The sequence below is a fragment of the Aedes aegypti genome, chromosome 2 (assembly GCF_002204515.2).
Source record: "Aedes aegypti strain LVP_AGWG chromosome 2, AaegL5.0 Primary Assembly, whole genome shotgun sequence".
Lineage (NCBI taxonomy): Eukaryota > Metazoa > Arthropoda > Insecta > Diptera > Culicidae > Aedes > Aedes aegypti.
In genome coordinates this window covers 11680119-11704019 of record NC_035108.1, presented here as the reverse complement: position 1 = coordinate 11704019, position 23901 = coordinate 11680119, and the positions used below count along the sequence as shown (strand labels likewise).

Here is a 23901-nt window from a genome sequence, read left to right as displayed (position 1 = left end):
CATTTGAATCAAAATGTTGTTCCATACTTTTACGTAAAAACAATACTAAAACTAACTAAATCAACATTATTATCGATACACCCAACAGCTAACAGTTAGAATTTGCGAAGAAATTAAAATTTACACAAATATTAGCCAATTTATGCCCATCAGATGCATTTGAAGTCACTGTTGGCCTTAAGTGTTTGGAATATGAGTCAAAACGGTAGGCCGTCATTGAAATTTGAACGCGTCGTTGATGATTGTTGCTAAATCAAGTCACAATTTTGATTTAATGAAAATTGATTGATATTCCACTGCCGCAACTGAAAAAGTATCAGCATAATTTCTGCATGTCTGTGCATATCGTGATACTTTTCCGGATCAATATGAACTATGCGGACTGAGCTTTTTCACTTTGAAATTGCGAGCCGCAATGTCAACAAGGCTGCCAAAACGAATGACGGGTTACTTGGCCTTAAGGTTTGATTTCCATATTGATTTCAGGAAAACCATTTTTTTTGCTGTTCCATACAAAGTACGCGAGGAAATGTTCGCCGACACGGAGTTTCGTTAGAATTTGTTGAAAGTATTCTAGTAGTTTTATAATGCTCGAGATTTGGACACCGTGTGGGTATTTCAAGGGACCACTGAAAATGACGCAAGAAAAGTTTTCGTATTAACGTGCTTCGACTGTATTTCAAATCATTGGTAAACATTTTCAAAACTGTCGCAAAGCACCTGCCAAGGCTGCACAGAGCACGATCTAGAAACAGCTGTTCTAGATAATTGCATCAGGGGAATTCAAAAGCTAACAGGAGTTCTTAAGATGATTATGAAACGAAGCCAAGTACAAGTACAGAGAACCAAACAGCGCTGTGAGTTGAAAACAGCAGTAGTAGCAACCAATCGATCAAACTTTTAACGAGAACAGATGTCAGGTTATCTAGAACAGAGCTGTCGAGGGTGTCGCAGTGGTTCTCAAAGTGTTTTTAGAATTTGAAATTGATTTCAGAAGTATTCTGGGTTTTCAAAGTGTTCCTATAAGACATCTAGGGGTTTTTAATCCACAAGAGTTTCCAGGACATTTCAGTTATGTTTCCAGATCTCGGATGTGTTATTCTCGGTTTATGGACTAGAACTTCAGCTAACAAATAATTTGAAAGCTCAGCATTCTACTGAACTTGGTATTCTGGTATGTTGAGATCTCGTGAAATTTGTTGGCCTACTACTTGGATGTGCAAACCTTGGTTGGAATTAGTCGAGATTCGGCATTCCTATTCAAGTTTGTGGAAACTCTTATTTTCCTGAAAAAATATTGGGATCCTCATAAATGGAAACAAAATTCAGTCCATTTAGTTCATGAACACTTATGAACCAGGAAACGCACCAGAATGGTGTCTCTGGTAGGATTGTACCCCGTTTGGCATAAGGTCGTTTGGCATAAAGCCGTTTGGCATAAAGTCGTTTGGCATAATGTTCGTTTGGAATAATGGTCATTTGGCATAATGGCCGTTTGGCATAATGATTGAGTTAGAATGAATATCGGCATTTTCGAAGCTTTTACCGAGATCAGCACCACTGAGCCCATAGCAAAAAGAACATAAAGTATCGTTGAGTTGTTGCGATATACATATTTTAAAATAGTAAATTGGCAAAGAAAATTTCGCAGTAATTAATAAAAGGAACGCACATATTTTGCACAGATCAAGCTCTGTCTCAGTTTGTACGTAACACTTGATGAAAATTACTTGGTAGAAGAAGGAAAAATTTATTTGCAAAATATTAAAAGCTCTTATCCAAAGATCTATTATTGCTGCATAATGCAAAAATAGCCTATATACGAGAGCAGATTATTTTTAGTTTAAAATGTGAAAGGCTCTAACACTACATATCTTCTCACAACATATCTCAAATGAACAACACATTTAAAAAAAAAATATATGTGGCAAAACTTTTGAACGATTCAATATAAATTTAAATTTTGAAAATGTACATCCAAAACACTATCTATCATCGAAAGGAGGCAAAATTTGTGATTGAAATAATATTTTTCCAGCATATGTTGAAAGGAGATCTTGTGTTTGCAAAAAAAATATGTTGAATATTTACAGGTTCTAAAGTAATTATTATTCTAACAGCACATCTTGCAAGAATTGCGAAATATATAAATGGTAAACATTTAGCTTGACTAAATAATATAATTTCAAACAGTATAAATATAAAGAACAGCCTATTTTTAGAAGAAGACAAAATTTATGATTAAATCAATAGAAGATTGGACGATTAAAACTATTGTGGCATAGTAAAACGAAAAAACATCAAAAATTGCGTTCAGAATCATAGCTCTTGTCCTACTTTTCCCCAAATGTCGTTTTTCTGAATGTCGGTTTCCCGAATGCTAGTTCCTAGAAAGACTCGTTTCCCCGAAAAGTGATGCAGTTTAAATAGGTGCTATAAGGGGGGTCTGTAGCCTTGAGGTTACGCTTTCGCTTCATATGTGGAAGGTCATGGGTTCAATTCCTAGCCCCTCCACAAAAAAACCCGTCCAGCCACCAGAAGACGCCTCACGGAGGACTGTGCTTTGGAGAGCACATCCATCCTCCGTCAGTATCAGATGGTGACTGAGACAAACTGACCCTCTTCGCAGGCAGCTAGCCTCACTAACAGCAGAGCTCTCTCCTACCTGCTCGGTGTGAGAGTAAAAGAGTAGGAGAGAGTGAAAAGCAGATGTAAATATAGATAAGTTAAAAATAGATCTGTATCGGTAAAGAAGCTACAGATCAAATGATTCAGGCACAGTAGTGGCCACAAGCACAGAGTGCCTTAAAAAAAAATAGGTGCTACAATAGTCATTAGTGGCTGGAAGGTGAACGAGCAAGAACGATAAGCAACCAAAAGAAGCTGGTATTCTGTCATTCTTGGCTAAACACATGTTGGCAAAAATATTAAGGACAGTAAAACTCGAAAGAACCGCCAATTAAATAAAGAAGGGTGCATATCAGATGGTCAGTTCGCTCACCACCCTGAAATGTTTAAAGTTAGGGTAAGTATGAGTGCCACAAACTTTTCGGGGAAGCGGACTTTTTGTTGAAGCGGGATATTCGGGGAACTGGTATTCGGAGTACTGGCGTTCAGGGTAATGGCATTCGGGGAACCGACATTACGGGAAAAGTAGCATAACCCATCAAAGTAACTGCAGTAATCGATTACTCTTTTCGCTGATAACTTGAGCAGATCAATGTTATCAATTGCCGCTATTTTATCAGTTGAGAACAACAAAATATCTAAAAAATGAAGAAATCCTAAAAGAACAGCCTATGTATAAAAGAAGGTGAAATTTGTTTCAATGTTTGAATGAAGAGTAAATTAGTGCTAAATATATCAAAATCTTCAGTGCCAAAAATTATTCCAATAGCGGAACTCAAAAGAAGAATTAATATTTGAAAGAAGGGTAATTTCTGCATAAATTATAAAATAATATTGACAATAACTTTCCTAATATGCTTAAGTTTATTCAAGAGCATCTGTTTGTAGAATAAAGTGACTTTTGTATCAATTATTGTCAATTATTGACTCCAAAGCAAGCCCGAATCTCATCTTAAGAAATTCTTGGTTTTAGACTCATTATGCCAAACGACTATTATTCCAAACGACCATTATGCCAAACGACCGTTATGCCAAACGACTTTATGCCAAATGACCATTATGCCAAACGACTTTATGCCAAATGACCTACCACCCTCTGGTAGACAAACTTTTTATTCGAAAATTTTCTACGAAAATGATCCCAAAATTTCCATTATACCATATAAAGTGTAAGAGACAAAGAAGCCCAAAAAATATTCTTGTTTTAATTAATTATGATTCGTGGTTTACGGCTCATCAGCCGGCACTTTGCAATTGGATTAAATGGACAAATTCATGTGAATTTTTCGAAAAAGTTACATGTCTTCTCGGTGCGCTTTGAAATCGAATTCAGGTTAACTTCTGCGTCCATAGGTCCTTTCGTGGCGTAGGGGTAACGCGCCATATCTAGAGAACAGTTTGTTATCAAAATGTGAAAACGTTGACCCTTATTTAATTCCGTGGAGTTTCATTTAAAATTATATAGTTAACTCTCCAAAACTCGATATTGAAAAGACCATCAAGTTAGGGAGGTATTACTTACTTACTTGATACTTGATGGGCTACAATTCGCTACGATGAATCTGCGCCGAATGGATGAGTCTTCTCCACTGGGTTCGGTCCTGGGCCAATCGCTTCCAGTCGCCCTGAACGTTAAGTGCCCTTAAGTCCTCCTCAACCGCAAAAAGCCATCGTGTGCGCGGCCTACCACGAAGTCGGCGGCCTCGTCCGGGTTCTCTGTTGAATATTATCTTTGCTTGTCGTTCTTCCGGCATACGGGCAACGCGAACAGCCCAACGCAGCCTGCCGTGTTTTATGCGCTTGACAATATCCACCTCTTTATACACTTGGTACAACTCGTGATTCATGCGACGCCGCCAGATGCCGTTTTCTAGTTTACCGCCGAGTATTGTTCGCAGCACTTTACGTTCAAACACCCCGAAAGCTCTCCGGTCGACTTCCTTCAATGTCCATGATTCATGGCCATAAAGGACAACCGGAAGGATCAGTGTCTTGTATAACGCGAGTTTTGTTTTCGTTTGCAGGCTACGGGACTTCAGCTGGTTACGGAGCCCGTAGAAAGCCCGACTCGCAGCTGCAATACGTCTTTTCACCTCGCGGGTAACATCATTATCGCAATTTTGTTCTTCCTCCCATATCCTCGATATGATACGGTGAAGGAGTTCGTGCAGCTGCTCGCTTCCGTGTTTGAGAAGTTCGGCCGGGAGCTCGTCCTTCCCAGCAGCCTTGTTGTTCTTCAGCCCATTGATAGCTTTTTTTACCTCATCTAGCGTTGGAGGTTCCACAGCCTGTCCATCGTCATCGATTTGAATTCTGCTACCAGATCCACTTCCATTATTTCCATTCAACAATGACTCAAAGTACTCTTTCCACCTGGCGGCCACCATTGTCTTATCCGTCAGCAAGTTTCCTTCGCGGTCGTTGCACATGGCGGGAGACGGCGCTGTTTTTCTCCGCACACCATTTACGGACTCGTAGAACCGTCGCATGTTGTTCTCTTCCATAGCTTCTTGCGCCTGAGCAATTACTGCCTCTTCATGCTCCTTTTTCTTTCTGCGATGGATCCGTTTTTCGGCTGCCCTTGCTTCCTTGTACCGCTCTCTGCTCTGACGGGTACCAGACACCAGCATCCGGCTTCTAGCCATGTTCTTCTCGTTCGTCATTCTCTGGCACTCCTCGTCGAACCAACCGTTCCTTGGTCTTCGTTGAGCAGTACCTACCACTTCTCGCGCTACTGTGCTCACTGCTCCGTGGACTGACTCCCACAGATCGCTGAGGTTGACGCTTTCGTCGATTTCGCTAATCCGCTCGTCGAGCTTTTGATGGTAGTCCGCTGCTACACCATCTGCTGACAGGCGTTGGATATTGAAACGCAACGATTGTCGATTTCTAGAACTCGAGACGGTTGATAATCGCGCTCGAATTTTGCTTACAACGAGATAGTGGTCTGAGTCGATATTAGGACCTCTGAAAGTTCTAACATCGATGACGTCGGAAAAATGTCGGCCGTCTACCAGAACATGGTCGATTTGGTTGCAAAGTTCGCCATTTGGGTGTTGCCAGGTGTGCTTGCGGATATCCTTGCGTGCAAAGTAAGTGCTACTGATGGCCATCCCCCTGGTGGCAGCAAAGTTCACTAAACGTAGGCCGTTGTCGTTGGTAACAGAGTGAAGGCTCTCTTTACCAATGATAGGGCGGAAGAAGTCCTCTTTTCCGACCTGCGCATTAGCGTCGCCGATGACAATTTTACAGGGAGGTATTACAGAAACAAAAACAGTGCACCTGCATTTTAAGGGATCAGGCGCCAACTTGTGACTTGGTTTACTACATTTACTACATTCATATATGTGATGTTCGTATGAAAATAAGTATATTTGCTCACAATACTTTACAATACTGTTTTGAAATTGAAGAGCTTCGCCTCCCCAACTACGACACAAAAGCCTATGGAGGTTGCCATGAAAACCTAATTTACATATGGTTCGCTAACTCGATATCGAGATATGGAACATTGAGTTGGGGAAAGTTGACTGTATTTGATGGAATCATTCGAAATATCGCATACCGTTAGCACTACCATGTCGGTGAGCAAACGCGTGAGAATGAGAGCAAAACCATCGCTAATGGCAACAAGGCCGCAGTAATCCATGCCTCGTTTGCCGAGTTTCCGTTATTTTTCCTCGCCTTTTCCCATTTACAGGCCGAGTTTTTGTTTTTCCACGGATCGGATTTTTTGTTTGCCTCGTGGGACTCTCGATGTAGGTAGGAGTAAAAAATAATTTGGTGACATAAATTTGCTAGCACTTTCCATTGTTCACCAGCTTTGCGGCTTTTATTTCGTTCGATCTCTTTTTTTTTGCGGCACAATTTAGTGAAAGGCCATGGAGGCTTTTTCCGTTGTTTTACCGGTTTATTTTTTTCGAAGAAATTATTAGATTGATACAAAGTTTTATTTTTCGTCGATTGAACCTATTTTTTCGAAAGAACTTTTGCTAGGATGAACCAGTCTAGAATAACATTGTTTTCGAAGCACTATCCCCCGACGCGTGTGTAGAGATTCTTCTTCATGTTTCTACGTCCCCACTGGAGCTTTGCTTGTCTCTGTTACTTGATTCTAGGAATTTAGTTATCAATTGATGACGTATACCGGTCCATTGCATGAATCTACATACTGAGTGGCAAGCAAAAACTCCTCGAACGTACAATAATCGAACCCGTCGTCTTCGGATTGCCAATCCGAAGCTTTACTCAATAAGCTAATTGAAGACTTCCTACCGCACGTGTAGCTCTCATACGTAATTTGTTTTTTGGGACGAAGTGAACCAGTAGCAGCAGCAGCAGATCACCGGATGTGGTAATCGGAAAATCAATAAATTTAATGAATATGTAAACTATTGGGTGTTTCTTTTGACCGCTTTTTACATCGTGGAGAAATACACTCTGACATTAGTCTGGGTACCAAAAAAAGCTTAAATGATCGAAAATTGATAACCACGCGCAATCCTCTCACTTTGATCTCACTGACACCGGAACAACGGTAAGCGACGATCCCAACAGCAAAGATGCACAACCGCACAGTAAAACGGCCACAACACACACATTCCCGATCAGAAGCTTCCCGATGTCGCACAAAAGTCCCAATCCGGAGATAGCATAACGAACTCTGTTGTCACCACCACTAGCACTGGCACAATAGGCCCCAATCAGTAGCGCCAGTGTGGCCATCAGTGGAACCAGTCCGATTCCGTGCGCACTTGTCGAGCCATTTTTCGAGGCCATCGCCTTGGCGGCCGTTTCCAGACAGCTGCGTAACTCGCGGTAATCCAATCGCGTTATGGCACAGTAGTGATTGAGCAGGCAGGAGCCCTCGCAGGTCTGCGTCGAGTGGCGGACCGAGTTGGCGCGGTAGTACCTGTGGATGATGAGAGGGAAACGAATGGTTCATTAGATGGTTGTCGAATTTTATAAGGTAAAATTAATCGAAGGAACATTTGCAATGTAATTGTACAAAATTCTATTGCAGTGAACAGGATTGAACGCACTTTTTCAGAATTTTCTAATCAACCACACACTGGAACGGAAAAAAAATCATGGGAAAAAATGTCTACAATAGATCGTACCACTTCAAATTATTCTGCAATTTCCCATTCTCTTAACCCCAACCAGGGATTGAAGAAGAAAGACCAACAGAAGAAGTTTATAATAATCTTTCTTGTGTGAAATCAGGAAACTTTTACATTTGCTCCAGAGCAATGTGTCGTGTCGTTCACAGCGAAGAAAATTTCCGACAAAGGTTGATAAAAAATGGAAGCGATTACTTTTGCTCCGGCTTGTAACCCCATACCAAAGATGTTAGTTTGAAGAAAGAAAAGAAGGCGGGAACTTTCCTCTCATAGAAAGCTGATAGTTTGTCCGAATAGAGTCTACGAAGGATGAAATTCCCAAGCAAAATTAGATTGAACCGAGCGAAGAAATATGAAACCACGACCAGTCGTCTGGGTGTGCCTCTCATTTTTTTTCTTCTGCTACGTGGATTAAAGTCCGGATTGGGTTAGATAAATTTCGGTTGGGAGAGATTTTTTATCCTGGGTCCCGATTTTGTCGAACGATAAAATTGGTGGATATACGATGGGGACCGCTTTGTGCGGGCATCGGGTAGCCGAACTGACCTCGACCGCGCGTGTGTGTTTGAAAGAGCGCACAGTGGTTCGATCTGGAGTAAATGACGGTCAAAATTGCCAACTCTGAATAAGTATGTCTTCTCCTTTCTTACGTCACGACTCAACTAGGACGAAGCCTGTTTCTCAGTGTAGTGTTCTTATGAGCACTTCCGTTTGTAGAAAACTACTTTAGTGGTTCTTCGAACCACTGTTCAGCGCGCCGTGTGGCTCCCAGAGTAATGGTACAGAAACCAATATTTATATTTATAAGTGGTATTGAAAGTTATCGATCCGTAAAAGTGGTTAAACAGAGGCGAAAAACTTTTACTCTGCTAGAGATGAGAGAATCGATTCTAGGCACGAAGCCGCCACATCAATTCGGCGAATTCGCATAAAATACCTCAAGTGTTGGATTTTTATTTACCCAGACGGCCCCCACTGGCAGCGAAATGTCCCCGACGGGAATACCAAACCTGGGCTTTTTTTGGGGGGCTCCATTGTTGCCGGGACCTGATTGAAGCTGAAGGAGATTGAGCCACCGCAGATTCGGTACGGGAGGCGGTTTATTTATTCAAATCTGTTTTCGCCTGGAAAATCCCACACAATGACAGCGCAAATAACTCAAGAGGTTGTAAATTTGGTTGTAGGCTTGGGCCAAATTCCACAGCCACCCCCTTACCAGACACCATGTCTAGTTGGGTGAAAGCGTAGGCACAGTTTCGTAAGTGGAGCCAAAAGGATCTATTGTGTGACCTTTCCGTTCGATGGACTTGAAGTTTTGTCCTGTTGGGTCGGTGGGAACGTTGACGCGAGCTGAATTTGAAAGGAAGGTGATTCGTGGAAACTCAATGGCAGCAGACATTGTACGGCAATTTTTCACTATAATCGAGATTGCGATGGGCTATCCTTACAAATAGTATGGACTTTTCGATTTACCAAACAGGCACGTGAATGTTTCTAAGCACATGTGGTTGGTATCAAAATCTAAAAAAAAGCAAAATGATTGCTGACCGATTCATAGTTTGCTGGAATTGATTTCGATATTGTTTGAGCACGGTTTTGAACATTGATGCTCGTACAAGTTGTAGTTGCTACTCCATGATTGATTATAATGCAGTTAACTCTCCCTTACTCGGTATTCAGTATCTCGATATCGAGTAAGAGAACCCGAGCAACACAGATGTTATAATGTTATATTACACTGTTCGACCAAAAAAGTCGATCTGTATGCACAGAGACCGGACAACCCGGGCTTGACAGTATAAAAATAAACAAAAATAATGGCGTTTTCAGAATGTTCGTGTCTGCCCCAGGTCATTTTTAATATACTTGAACTTTTTGCATTTTTTATTTAAAAATCTAGTCTAATCAATAAACCGACACAGTGTTTTATATTCAGGACAGCGGAATTCATGTGCCATATAATGTATAAAACGTTAAGTCCAATATGAAGAGTTGTAATAAGATTTGCAGGAAGCCCTCCCCCCTTTTTTTGCACCCTCCCCATTTTTAAAGTATCGCAAATGATGGAATATTTGATATACAGGGGGTTGTCAAAATTACTGGGACAGGCAAAAATTGGGCCAACTTTGGAATGCTGTAACTTTGACAAAAATTGACCGATTTCAATTCTTTAAGAAGTAATGGACGGGTCAACTAATCTAGTTTTGAGGTGAATCCACGGAGATAAACTATGACCACCGGATACCGGTGATAATCCGGATTTCCGGAAGCATGTCTTATGCAGTAAAATTATGACATGTTTTTAGCAAAGGTCTCGGCTAAAAATTCAAAACTTTACTACACATGAAGATAGAAGATCAAATTCTGAAGCGATTGGTGCGCCAAGTATTAAGATCGATCCAGAAACAACCAAGATATGGCCATTTCCCCGGAATCGGTGCCGGTAGTGGCCATTCTAGTTAAATATCCATTTTTGGTCTAAAGTTGATCTATTCATGACTAGACATGAAGAATGAGCCGTTGCACGATGAGTATTGGAGCTCATATCCAATTGTCCCCAATCATAGGTTCCCTAGGAGACACCCGGTGCTCCCAAAAGTGGCCAATTCAAATAAATTTCCATTTTGAGTCTACAGTTACTTTATTTACGACAAGGCATGAAGAAAGAGCCGTCGCATAATATGTTTTGGTTTAAGAACAGAAATGTCCCCAATGACAGGTTCCTCCGGGAAATTCCGGTGGTCCAAGTGGCTACTGTAGTCAATTATCCATTTTAGGTCTACATTAGCCCTATTTAGCACGAGACATGAAAAATGAACCGTCGCACGATATGTTGTCACCACTCCGCAGAGGGCGCATGAGACCTGGAGACAAAATTCGGTAGAATAGAAGGGTAGCAATGAGCATTGGTCCCCCGACCCACATACTCAATCCGTAGCAGAAATCTGGTTCATTAAATAAGCGGAACCAAAACGCTGACTTACTCGAGTCATCCCAAATCAAGATAAAAATTACAGCCTTACAAATAAAATGGAGTGATGAAATTCAGTGTACTTACATTTATTGCTGCTACTTATCCTATCCTAATGGTCCTTAACCTATGTAATGTTGTGTTGGGTGTACTGTTCGTGTGCGGGTGTATCCCACGGCGACAGCGAAGCAACATTCCTGTCCGGACAGATGGGGGGGAAACCACCGGCGCCATGCCGGCAACCCCGCTGCTCTGCACGCCATTGATTTCACCATACCACGACACACCACCATTCTCTTGCTGGATCCAAGAAAGGCCTAATATAGGCATACAAAAAAAGCCATTAGAATGCAACGAATGCACTTGTTGGGATCACGTTCGAAATTCAGTTTTTATCGATATCTTACCGATCTCAAAAAATGTTGCGCTTACTCGCGGCAAGCCATCGAGCGCATCAACTTAACCATCGTGGAACTACGCTCTATAAAATTAACGAAACCACCTGATAAGCACAAGTATAATTACTATGGAGTCTTCACTCACGTCGGTCAGACTCTGCAACCGAATCGTAGAACTGCACACTGAACTATTATACTGCACTATAACACTGGACTGGTCTGTTTGACGAGAAACCGACAACTGATGGTTATCTACACTATTGTATTGGTTTTATTGGTTACTATCCTATGTGCTATCAGTGTGCAATCGTATGGTGCTTACACTCGATCGGCCGTGATAATACTCACGAGAATGATATCGATCTCTTATCAGAGAATGAGTGCAACGATACTAGGGTTCCTGATACCGGAGCCTGGTTTTTATGGCAAGTCGCTTCTTGGCAGAATCGGGTGGTATGGTAAGGTGTGTTTAGGTGATGTGGATTTGGTCGTAGTATGAAGGCAAGAGCAGCATGCGCCCAGCGGAGCATACATCTGAGGCATGCGGCGCGATCGACCGACACTTGATAACGATCGATCCGATGATAATGTTCTGTTGTGAGTGTTGTATCAGTGTGATGGTTTGACATGGTAATATCTGACCGGAACTCTTGTATTGATTGGCATGGCTATGGGCACTCAAAGGGACCCAGTGTGCGCGAGCAATGATAACTCACCACAGCAATCAAGTAAAAGGAGCAGGTTACAATGTATTGGAGTTCAATTTCAATTGTCCCTAATTACAGGTTCCCTCGGGGACATCCGGTGGTCCCGGAAGTAGTCACTATAGTCAACTATCCGTTTTGAGTCTACAGTTGCCCTATTTACGACAAGACATGAAGAATGAGCCGTCGCATGATATGCTTTGGTGTCGAAATAGAAATGTCCCCTATGCAAGGTTCCCCCGGGGCACTTGGCGGCGCCATGAGTGGCCAAATCTGTACAAGACTCTTTCTCAATTTATAATAGGGTATTTTATGATAAGCTAGAGAGAAAACAATATTGCGCGACATATTTTGAGTGAATAAATTGTTTGATCCCAATTCGGATCCACTACCGGCACCGATTCCGGGGAAATGGCCATATCTTGGTTGTTTCTGGACCGATCTTAATACTTGGCGCACCAATCGCTTCAGAATTTGATCTTCTATCTTCATGTGTAATAAAATTTTGAATTTTTAGCCGAGACCTTTGCTAAAAACATGTCATAATTTTACTGCATAAGACATGCTTTCGGAAATCCGGATTATCACCGGTATCCGGTGGTCAAAGTTCATCTCCGTGGATGCACCTTAAAACTTAAAGAATTGAAATCGGTCAATTTTTGTCAAAGTTACAGCATTCCAAAGTTGGCCCAATTTTTGCCTGTCCCAGTTATTTTGACAACCCCCTGTACATCAAATATTCCATCATTTGCGATACTTTAAAAATGGGGAGGGTGCAAAAAAAGGGGAGAGGGCTTCCTGCAAATCTTATTACAACTCTTCATATTGGACTTAACGTTTAAAACATTATATGGTACATGAATTCCGCTGTCCTGAATATAAAACACTGTTTCGGTTTATTGATCAGATTAGATTTTTAAATAAAAAATGCAAAAAGTTCAAGTATATTAAAAATGACCTGAGGCAACACGAACATTCTGAAAACGCCATTATTTTTGTTTATTTTTATACTGTCAAGCCCGGGTTGTCCGGTCTCTGTGCATTCAGATCGACTTTTTTTGTCGAACAGTGTTATCAACTGATATATGACTAGTTTTGATCATATATCAGTTGATAATACACAATTATAACATGTTTGTTGCTGGGGTACCATAGTGAAAGTTACTTTTCATGGCTAACTCGATGGTCCCTTAGATCGCAGTTGCACTGGTTTTGTGTTCTGTAACTCGATACCTCCCTAACTCGATAGTCCATTCAATGCACACTCTAGAGTATTTCAAACATTATGAAGTCAATAACAGCCATCGGAGACGGGGAGAAATGTTGGTGTTACATCTGTTGTTACTAGAGATCTATCTCGTCTTTGCCTCTCAATTGTGGCCAACGGAATGAGTTTTGTTAGCGGGAAGGGATCTAAAGCTACATGATCAGGATTAACTTTGGTAGTTGAAGCGAACCATATAACCTAATTTCGAAAAGCCTTAAACAAAAACACCACTAGGAGTTTTTGCCACCACTTGCAGTACTGAAGCATCCATCAAAAACGATAAAATTTGTACTGTTGCTATGATGAAAATATATTATTATAGTTTACTACTTTGAAACAAAAGAATGAAACGAGCTCACCAGTTTCATCTTTTTCATCATTTCACTTAACACACACAGCCTGTGATATGAAATCACTGATGATTACTGATTCGTTGAATCATCGCCCAAAAAAAAAGCGCACAAACAAAGAAAGAAACGCGACTGCTTGGGCTCCTACAAAGCAGTGCCTGAGAGGACATGGTTTTTCAAACAAAATAATTAGGCTTAAAGGTACAAATTGCTGGAAAGGTTTTTAACTTCACTTGTGGAATTTGATGAACTTAAGCGAGCCGATGCTCTATTGATCATACAGTTCAACGTTGCACTCGGGGGTACATTTATTATATCAAAAGCATTCATCTTCCTAAACGCAACCGGAGATGATTTGGTGTTCTCTGGAAGTAGAATTGCCCCGTGAAGTAAAATGAAATCGATTTCGAAAACCCAAGACATTCAAAAAATAGCTTTACATTTAATTTATAACGATGCTATTAGATTCAAAGGTATTTTTCTTAAAAAATCAAAGAATTTTCATTTTTATTCTGAAAAGACGTTTGCCGTATAATCAAAATCTAATGTTACTGAGGAAGCAGACTGGGCATTGCGTCCTAACTGGAATAAAGTCTGTTTCTCAGATTACGGTTCACACACTGATTACGATCAAGCTGCTAGTTTTGCGTTCGAACATTATATATCAGACACGATGTTTCTTTACGAATAAGGAAGTTTAGTAATTTCCAGACCCGAAAAGCTGGTGCAGAATAGATTTGCTGGTTTACCGTAAACGTTGTAACAAGGCTATACTCATGGAAATTATCGAAAGATACCTTTGGGTGTTCTATCAGAATTTCTTACGATAATTTCAAAAGTATGCCTTCTGTACAAAGATTTACATAGAAATAACCTGAGATGTTTTACGAAATCTTTAAAAGCTTCTCCAGAAATTTATAGAAAAAATTATCTGTAATTCCTCTTGATATTTTGCAAATAACACCTCCATGAGTGCCTATTATACCGTTTTGTCTCATATTCTGAATACACGACTTTTTGTAGTGGTTTTCCATAAGAACCAGTAATATTTCTCCACATCAGGATCATTTTATCTATAATTAAATTTATCTACATTTAAAAATTGGGAAAATATCAATTTTTACCTTCGAGATCGCCACTGTTAAGAATATGAATCATGTTCAGAATTTAAAACATAATTCATGCATAAATAAAAAATCTCCCACTTAACTTTTGAAGTACAATCTTTATCAAACTCATGAATCATTCGTTTATTTTGTAAGTATAACCGGGAGCACCACAGCGACTCCCTGACTCAAAAACCTTAGGGTCAGCATGCTCACCCATATAACTCGCGGTCAGGAAATTCTCGCACTTGAATTAGTCAACCACAAAACTTTTTCAAACTATTTATTGGCTGGCTAGCTGCATTCCCACTCTCTCAACCTAATCTAACCTTATGCGGGCCCCTTCTTCCTCTCCCGCCCCACTTGGGTTCAGATTGGGTACCACTTCTAGTACTGCATTTGGTCCCTTGGTACTGCAAAAGGTACCCGAATTTGACAGATCGCAGTTCACTTTTCACGGCATTCTAGATGGGTAACTGCAAGGGACATTTAGGTCTTTATTTTGCCTTTGACCTTACTCCTACAGGATCTCTGCAACGACGGCTTCTCCGACGCAGATCGGTGCGACTTTGCAACACTGCGTTGTCTTCTGGAGTGGCTTGGGGTATGGGCTACGTAGACCTACTGCGTGTCCTGGTCCTGCCGATATAGTTACCGGTTATCGGCTTTCGGTGTGTTCGTTGCCGGAATGATGCCCAGATGGATATCGGAACCGGCAGGGAGTGGACAGGGAATGCTGTCTACTAACTCTATTTTAAACCGATGGGGTCCTGCATGAAAAAAAATGCCGTCAGGTTTCGTCACAGTAGAATATTTCCGAGATTACATGCATTCCACTTCACCCTCACTTCTTCCACGTCTAATCTCTCCTTTTTTTCTCTATCCTTTTGGACTTTTCACTTTAACTTTTTGGTTTAACCTTCAATTCTCGACTGTTTTAGTCGACGAGCTCTTGGCAAGCTAAGGTACTTTGGGGTTGTCGACTGTCTTACGGTACCTGGCCTCGTTGCTCGGTCATTGCCCTTTCTATAACTTAATGACCCCATTGCGCCACCCTCCAAGGCTGCCCAAGCCCTCTGCTGGTGAGATTTTTCATTGTGGTGGGTAGGTGGCTGCGTGACTATCTACGGTGGTGGAATATATCTTGGGCCTTCTCGGGAGTTGGAACTGTGGAAACTCAACAATGTACTAGTTTTCCTTACATTTTACAATTTACGTTCTACGAAACGCTAAACACGAATTTCCCGGTGACTCTCACGACATAAAATAACCAACATTTATAGTTAGTTAAAAAATGCAAAAATGCAATTTATAGTACTGGTGGCTATGTCGCCCATGAGTACATTCGCGTTCCAGTGTTCATTTTGATGTTCAAAAGGAACAAGCATAACCGTTAATTCGTTTCAGTGTCAAAAAATTGCTCCTTGGCCTTGCAGACGATAGCGACCTTATTGGAATCGATCGAAGGTCAGTGCAGTAGGCCTTCGTGTCTCTGGAGAAGGAGACAGAGGGGATAGGCCTGACCAATAATTCCACCAAAACTAAGTACATGGTTGCAGGTAGGTATAGGTGCAGGCTAAGTGGTGTAGGTGCTGAGGTAGTGTTTGATGGGGATGTGTTTGAAGTTGTTGAAGAATTTGTTACCTTGGAACACTTGTGACATGTGACATTTCGACTGAGAACAGGACCTTTCACGGATTACGTAACCAGCTTAGGTCCCGCAACTTGCAAATTCCAGCGGGCGGACGCATTAGGATTCGGAAAATATGGTCAGCCATGTTTGTGTTTCTGAATTCTTCAATGTATATATTATCCGGAGCCATATCCAACTGAACATCATACTTCAAGAAGATGCTTTCGGGAGCCTGTCCAGAATCTGATTACTCTATAGTAGGTTCTAGATGCCCTGGCTGAAGTGGCCGATCTGGAACAATCCGGAATCATATCAATATTGGTATCAAACTCCAATTTTTTTTAAGGTGATGTTCTTGGAAGCATTTTTAGAATAACCGGCTGCCATGGCAGGCTCAAGGTTCCCCGGGGAAAGTGGTTAATTTTGGATGTGTCCGAACTTCAAGATTTTTCCAGGTTATGCTTCCAAAGCAATTCCAGTAACAACCAGCTGCTACTATCGGAGAGAACACTATAAAAAAACGTGAGTTTGTTCAAATAATTTGGTGTATATTTACTCATATCAACCCATTTTTCTCTTATAATTCAAATACTTTCGAACAAATATGTGCTGTCCGCAAGTTCAACAAATGAATTAGATAAAGAGTGCATATCAAAAAATGTATTTTTTTATTACATTGGCGTTTACGTCGTCTATGTGAACATGGACAGAATTGCTTAATGTCTTTTTTTTTCATCCCTTAAGTCTCTCTGCCTCTCTTCCTACCTCTCACTTTTTCTTCATTTCACAAACGACTTTTCCCACAACTTTGCATTCAAGCGCTCAAAACTCGGAATTTCTAGGCATAACCGTCTTACTTTGAGTTTCAAAGCAAAATTCCTTTTTTTTTTTGCTAAAATCAACTCTTGACTCTAAAGAACATCTATTTCCTCATATTATTGTGAAGATATTTTTCAAATTTATCATAACCTTTATCCATACGGAGCATAAATGTGCTTAAATCTTTAATCGCGTTTTTCTCGGCTTCATATTTTGGAACATGGGACAATTATGCGTATATCCAGCCCTGACGTCCTGCTTAGTCGCGCTTCGTCGACGACTAAGAAGCTTTTCTCAGATATTTTTTTAAATGTAATAGAGCTGCAAAGAATCAGTTACAATCTGATGCCTTATAAGACATCAATCAAAATTGTAAAGCTGTATCAACGCCGTAGAGTAATTTTACCTTTTCCAGCTTAGATCTGGTGCATCTTAACGCCCTGTATCACACCAAAAGAAATTGACAAGATGAATCAACGCCCTGGAGTATTTGTGTGACGTAGAACTGCTAGTTCTTAACGCCTTCTAGGACAACAATTGTAACTTTAAAACTTTATCAACGCCCTGGAGTAATTCGACCTTATCCTATTCAGATTAGGTGCAGCATAATACCCTGTAGGACATCAATAGAAATTATCAAGATAAATCAACGCCCTAGAATAATTTGACCTTGTGGTCTTTTTAACGCCCTTTATAACATCAGTTGAAAATTCCAAGCTGTATAAAAGCCCTGAAGAAATTTCACTTTGTTTTATTAAGTTGAAATTGTCGAGATGTATCAGCGCCCGGAAGCAATTCAACTTTGTTCATGTAGTTCAGCTGAATGCACTCCATGACAGTAATTGAAAATTCCAAACTGTGTTAACGCCCTGGAGTAATTTGAGCTTTTTTCACGTAGATCAGGCCATCTAACGCCCTTTGAAATGTAAACTATATCAACGCCCTGAATAAATTACACCTTACCTCTCTTAGATCTGATGCATTCTAACGCCCTGTATGACATCAATAGAAATTGATAAGATGTATCAACGCCCAGAAGTAATTTAACCTTGTTTCATGTAGGTCATCTGAGCGCCCTATAAAACAGCAATTAAAAATTACAATATGTATCAACGCCCTGGAGTAATTTGACCTTGTTTTACGTAGATCAGCTGCTCTTCACGCTCTCTAAACAACAATTGAAAACTCCAAACTGAATCAACGCCCTGGAGTAACTTGGCCTTGTCTCATGTAGATTAGGATATCTTAATGCCCTTTAGGACATCAATTATAAATTTCAAGCTTTGTTATCGCCCTGGAGAAATTTTACCTTATCAAATTAGATCAGGTATATAACAACGCCCTGTATGACATCAATCAAAATTGTCAAGATATATCAACGTAGAACAGATCATCTTAACGCCCTTTAGGCTAAAAATTTAAAGTCTCAAACTTAATCTTTTCTCCCAAACCGTTCCTTCATTTTGTCAATTCTGATAAACGGACACTTGTGTTTTTCTAGATTTCTTGATCGATTCTTACTAGTGCCTTAAGCTGAATCAACGCTAAGGAGTAATTGGACCTGGTGCTGAAATTTTTCTTTATCCCATTAGGATCAGAAATTGTAAAGATGTATCAACGCCATGGACTAATTTGAACTTGTCTCCCGTAGATCAACTGCATCTTAATGCCCTTTAGGATATGATTTGAAAATTCCAAGCTTTATCAACGCCCTAAGAAACCTTGTGTCAAGTAGATTCGGTCATCATAATGCCCTTTAGGATATCTATTGAATATTCCAAACTTCATTAACACCTAACAAAATTTTACCTTATCCTACTTCAATCAGAGGTGCATTTTAACACTTCAGTCGTCGCGCTGTTGTATTTTGTACAACACTGTTGAAAAAACCTCGCTTTTCGTTCACAACAGCACCGTGGTGGTTCTGACGGTGGCAAACCGCGCGACGACTGGAAGGTTAACGCCCTGTATGACATCAATAGAATTTGTCATGCTGTATCAACGCCCTGGAGTTTTTTTTACCATTTTTTATCTTATATTTAGATCAGGTGCATCTTAAAGGTGAAAATCAAACGAAGCCAAACCATCCAATCGTGAAGTGCACAAATCTGAAGAACCGATCATATGTAACTAATATTTATAGTTTTCAGCTAGAACCGATATTTGGTTCTCCAGATTTGTGATCTTGAACATTTGAGGTTCTGCTTCGATGATCTTCACATTAACGCCCTGTTGACTTGACTTGACTGCTCTGGAGTAATTCAACCTTGTCTCATGTAGATCAACCTTAACGTTTTATAGGCTATCGATTGAAAATTACAACCTGCCCTGAAATAATTTGATCTTATCTTACGTAGGTCTTAAGAAAGTCAGATACATCTCAACATCATGTAGAATATCAATCAAATTTTTCAAGCTCTACCAACATCTTGAAGTAATTTGCCCTTAACTCACAGAGTTTTTTAAGAGCTTTTAAGCTTGTTCACACCTCATAAGCTTATAAATGTTTATTGTTATGGTGCTAATTTTCGATTGTTTTCTTACAGGGCGTCAACAGTATGTACCATTGATATTAACACGTGGCCATAAAAAGGGTCGAACAAATATATAAATTAAAAAAAAATCTATGGACAAAATATCATGAATTGGAGGGATGGAGTTGTAAAACTCAAAAATTAAATGATATGGTTAATGGACAGTCCCTTATAACATTGTAGAATTCGGGAGTCCTTAGAGATCCACTTGGAAGTTAATGAACGATATGCCAAAAAAAATCTTGAAGGCAATTGCAAAATTGCAATCAAACGGCAATTGTTGGAGAATTCTTCGTAAGTATACAAAAGAAGTCCACACAGATTCCAGTGAATTAAATCTAGAATTGCCCCATGGTGTATAACTCACCTTAATTGGAAACAAAATTGTGTTGTAATTTTGTCATACACTTGTTCATAAGTGAAGAACGCTCCATATTATTCGTGTTATCTGAGACAACTCACCTTGGAACTTCTTCAAATGCTAAAAGTTCCAATAGTGGAGGTATTAAGCACGACTCAACTACATTTAACCGCGCGAAATTCAAGAAGCGCAATGAATGTACATATTATTATTATTATGTTTTATTTGTGCTCCTATAGTTCCGGTATCCGTTGGAACATTTTATCGTAACTACCGCAACAAGTGAGAAACGTTTAAGCAGTTAAGAGGGATTTAATCAATTTTGAGGCAATTTGCTTGTTTTTTTTTTGTACATTTCGTGTAACAACAAGCCAATACCCCAGACAACCAGAAGTCGCATTACATTACATTTACATAACGACTCGTTTATTCATACAAATTTCATTACATCCGCACTACACGGCCGATGGAATCGTTTGCTGAATGATGAGTTTCCACGCATAAAATGCTATTTTTAGAGTTCGTTTGTACATTTCGGTTTCATCCTGTTTACTCGTACAAAGTAAGTTGAATCAATCCGCAGCAGTTGTCAAAATGTACCAGTTATGGCTATAGTCCCGATCAGAAAGGCATATCAAAAACTTAACAAAATTATAACAAGGTTTGATATTTTTATCAAAGTATGTTATATTTAGATATTTTTTTAAAATGTGATGTGAAAATAGTTTTGAGTCGTATCAAAATTATATCAAAATGAGTTATATTTTTGAAATATATTTGGAATTGCTTTATATTAAAATTTTAACAAGTTTAAATTGCTTTTTATTTGAATTTAATGAGTATGGGGTCGTGCATAAATTATTTTATACTTAAAAGAGAGAAGGGTAGGGGGGTGGTGGGTCATTTATGGATCACCATTTCAAGCGAAGGAAGATATTGCGATACAAAACATAAACCATTTTTGAACCGACCATGCATGTCGAGAATTACCAAGTTTTGCGTGATACAATAAGACATTTAGCCATGAAATAATTAGAATCGTTAACACCTTTTTCCTGAATGCTCAAATTTATTTAATCTACTTGCGTTCTAGATTTACAAATTGAAATAAAACTTTTGTTCTCGGAATTTCCGTCATTCGGCTTTACTGTTACGCTTACACATTGTTTCAATGTATTTGTAATTCTAAATAGTACAGTGCCTTCTGAATATTTATAAGTAAACATATTACCGTACAACTTTTTAGTTACTAACTTTTGTCCCAAAATATAAGCCTTATCGTCGTTATCAATTAGAATACGTAAGATATGAAAGAATTTATCGTTAATATTTACGAACGAATCGTCGTACGAAAATCTGGCACATGTAGACTTAGTGCAAATTTTGAACCCATTACAGTACCATCTATCAACATCGCTAAATACTTTTTAGGATACATCTTCATCACATTTCATGTCATCTGGGAGCACAGATTTAATTTTATGATTATATGCAGGGTTTTTCCGAGGTGAAGACCAAATATTTTTAATCCAATTTTTTTGTAGCGCTGTTGCTAGCTATTTGTGTATGGTGACATATGCGATTCAAAATAAACTTTGAGGCAACTTGGATGACTGGATGAATGTTTGACGTATGGAAATTAATGAGCATGCCATTCCCATTTTCGTAAGGAAAAAGAGAGGGGTTCCACAGTGCTCCCAAATTCCTAACTGACTCTACTAAATGAGTTGCCAGATGAATGTTGTAGACTACATTTTCTACACCAAAAATTTTCTGAAACTCTTTGACAAATTTAACTAGATTTTTTTCACAGTTTAGCAAAGTACTATCAGAAATCTGAGATTGTAGGAGCTCAAAAATATATATTTTTCGAATTTCTTCGAATTTTCAATATGAAAAAATAAGCGGTAAATAAAACATAAACGAAAGTTAAATATTTTTTATCTGTATTAATTGAAAGAATATTGAACCTAGAATTTGATCTCATTTATAACAAAATTAGTTATAAAATGTTTTATCAATCCTTGATATAATGTTGTTATTTTAAAGCAGTTTTTATATCTCATTTGTAACAACAGTTGTTATGACTGCCTTTTGTCTATTTGGCGTATCATATCTCAATATGTTTTAAATTTGATAAAATTATATCAACGCTTGATATAATTTTGTTTCTCGTAGAGGTTTTTTTGTTATAATTTTTGATATTTTATCATCTAACGAGGTATACTTTTTATCAACCTGTGTTATAAAATAATTTTTGATAAAAATATCTCAGGTTGTTATAATTTTGTTATGCCTCTCTGATCGGGGTGGTTCCCTATTTGGACCTAAGCGAATTTTTGAAAACTTTCACATTTTTTTTTTTCTCACATAATGTTTCAACTTCAAGATATATTTGATATCTTACTGCTTAAACACACAAAGTGTCTAAAAATTTGAAAATAGTTAAATTATCACGTATGACGAAATAGGGAACCATTATGTCCGTAACTGGTACACCTACCTTATATGTTTGACTGTGAAATTTGTCGTCGCTTCCTAGTCAGGTAACACAAAATTGTCTACGATTCGCACAGAGTCGATCTCTTCGGGACCAACACATCAGTTTCGTAATCTTATCTCATGCTAGAAATATAGGGGAAGCCCTATAAATATGACAAAAACGTTAAATATAAGCTTTCAACCCATATTATGTATGAAAAATATAGAAACATTTAATCGCTTTGATAATCTTATTGGTAAGCCCACAGAACCAGTTTCAGTTAAAGATATAAATTCAGTTCCTAAATTGTCCAATCTCATTGTTTTCTTATGGGAGTGGCCAAACTATGAGTACCCTGGCCAGGTTCCTTTTGCAATTGTTAGGCATTCAGAGTTCTGCAATATGTGACAAAAAACATACAAAACCACATGAGCGATAATTTACAATCCTGAAACACGCAACATGAAAAGGTATGAGATATCAGAAAACTGAAATTATTCAAGGATACATCGAATACAGTTTGTGCTCATAACATGAATATCTCTATTAATCCACATTTTTGGATAATGCGAAGGGAAATCATCGAAAAGCTTATGAATAAATTACACATGAATTTTACCAATAACGTGATGCCACAAAATAATGTAATGAATCTCTTAGCATAGGTTTGTTGGTTCAGTCAAAGATGGAATAGTAATGGAAAATTATTTACACTCATAGTATAATGATTCTAAAACATATTGTAAGACTTCAATAATATTATAAAGACATACATAAAGCTATTTAAAAAGATTCAAATATAATTTGACACAATTCTCATTTTCATCAAAATATTCTTTTGAAAGCGAATTACCGAACAAGCGAAAAATTGTGTAATCGGCCCGTCAAGATATTTCAGAATATTCCAGGAACAAGAAGACCAAAAACACTGCGGAACACATTTTTGTCTCCAACATCAAAATACCTCTATTAACTTAATTAAGGGTTGCTGAATCCATTGCCGTTTACAGAAATATCATATCACGTCTAGTTTTTAAAATACTGGTTGTTGAAAATGCAAAAATTGACTATTTCAGCACACTTGCATGCAATTTGCATTTATTTGCTCAATTTGCCACAGAATTCAAACTTTATGTGTATAACAATGCTTATCATCAAAGTTTTTCATACTTTTGATGCGGAAAAGTTATTTTTTGATGGTTTAGACAAGTATTGTATTTTGCCATATAAGAGAAACGAATAATTTTGTATGCAGACTGCAAGCATGTTAAAAAAATCGATTTCATCTAAATTTCATGGTAAAATTTCAACCAAAATATATTTAAAATGAAAGTTTTAGCCTTCTATTTGTATGAAATGTACGGGTTTTGAGCCTGTACGGATTTCGGTCCCTCACTGTAGTTTCGAACTCAACAACAGACTCACAGAGACTTCGAATCTTATCGAATGGCAATAAATGGTTGAGTTTCTACTGGAACTGGATAATAAATTAGCTTCTCGTGTGGGCACCAAACAGTTTCCGATG

General features: G+C 38.9%; 1 protein-coding gene across 1 annotated transcript in view; it reads right to left on the bottom strand.

The window, feature by feature from the left end:
• Nucleotides 1-6369: 6369 nt before the first annotated feature.
• Nucleotides 6370-23901, bottom strand: part of LOC5569149 (acid sphingomyelinase-like phosphodiesterase 3b) — a 394937-nt gene continuing 377405 nt past the window's right edge. Inside the window, exon 10 of the mRNA XM_021839906.1 lies at nt 6370-7540. Within this exon, the coding sequence (XP_021695598.1) occupies nt 7135-7540 (406 nt within the window). The 3' untranslated portion in view covers nt 6370-7134. The remainder of the gene's footprint in view (nt 7541-23901) is intronic.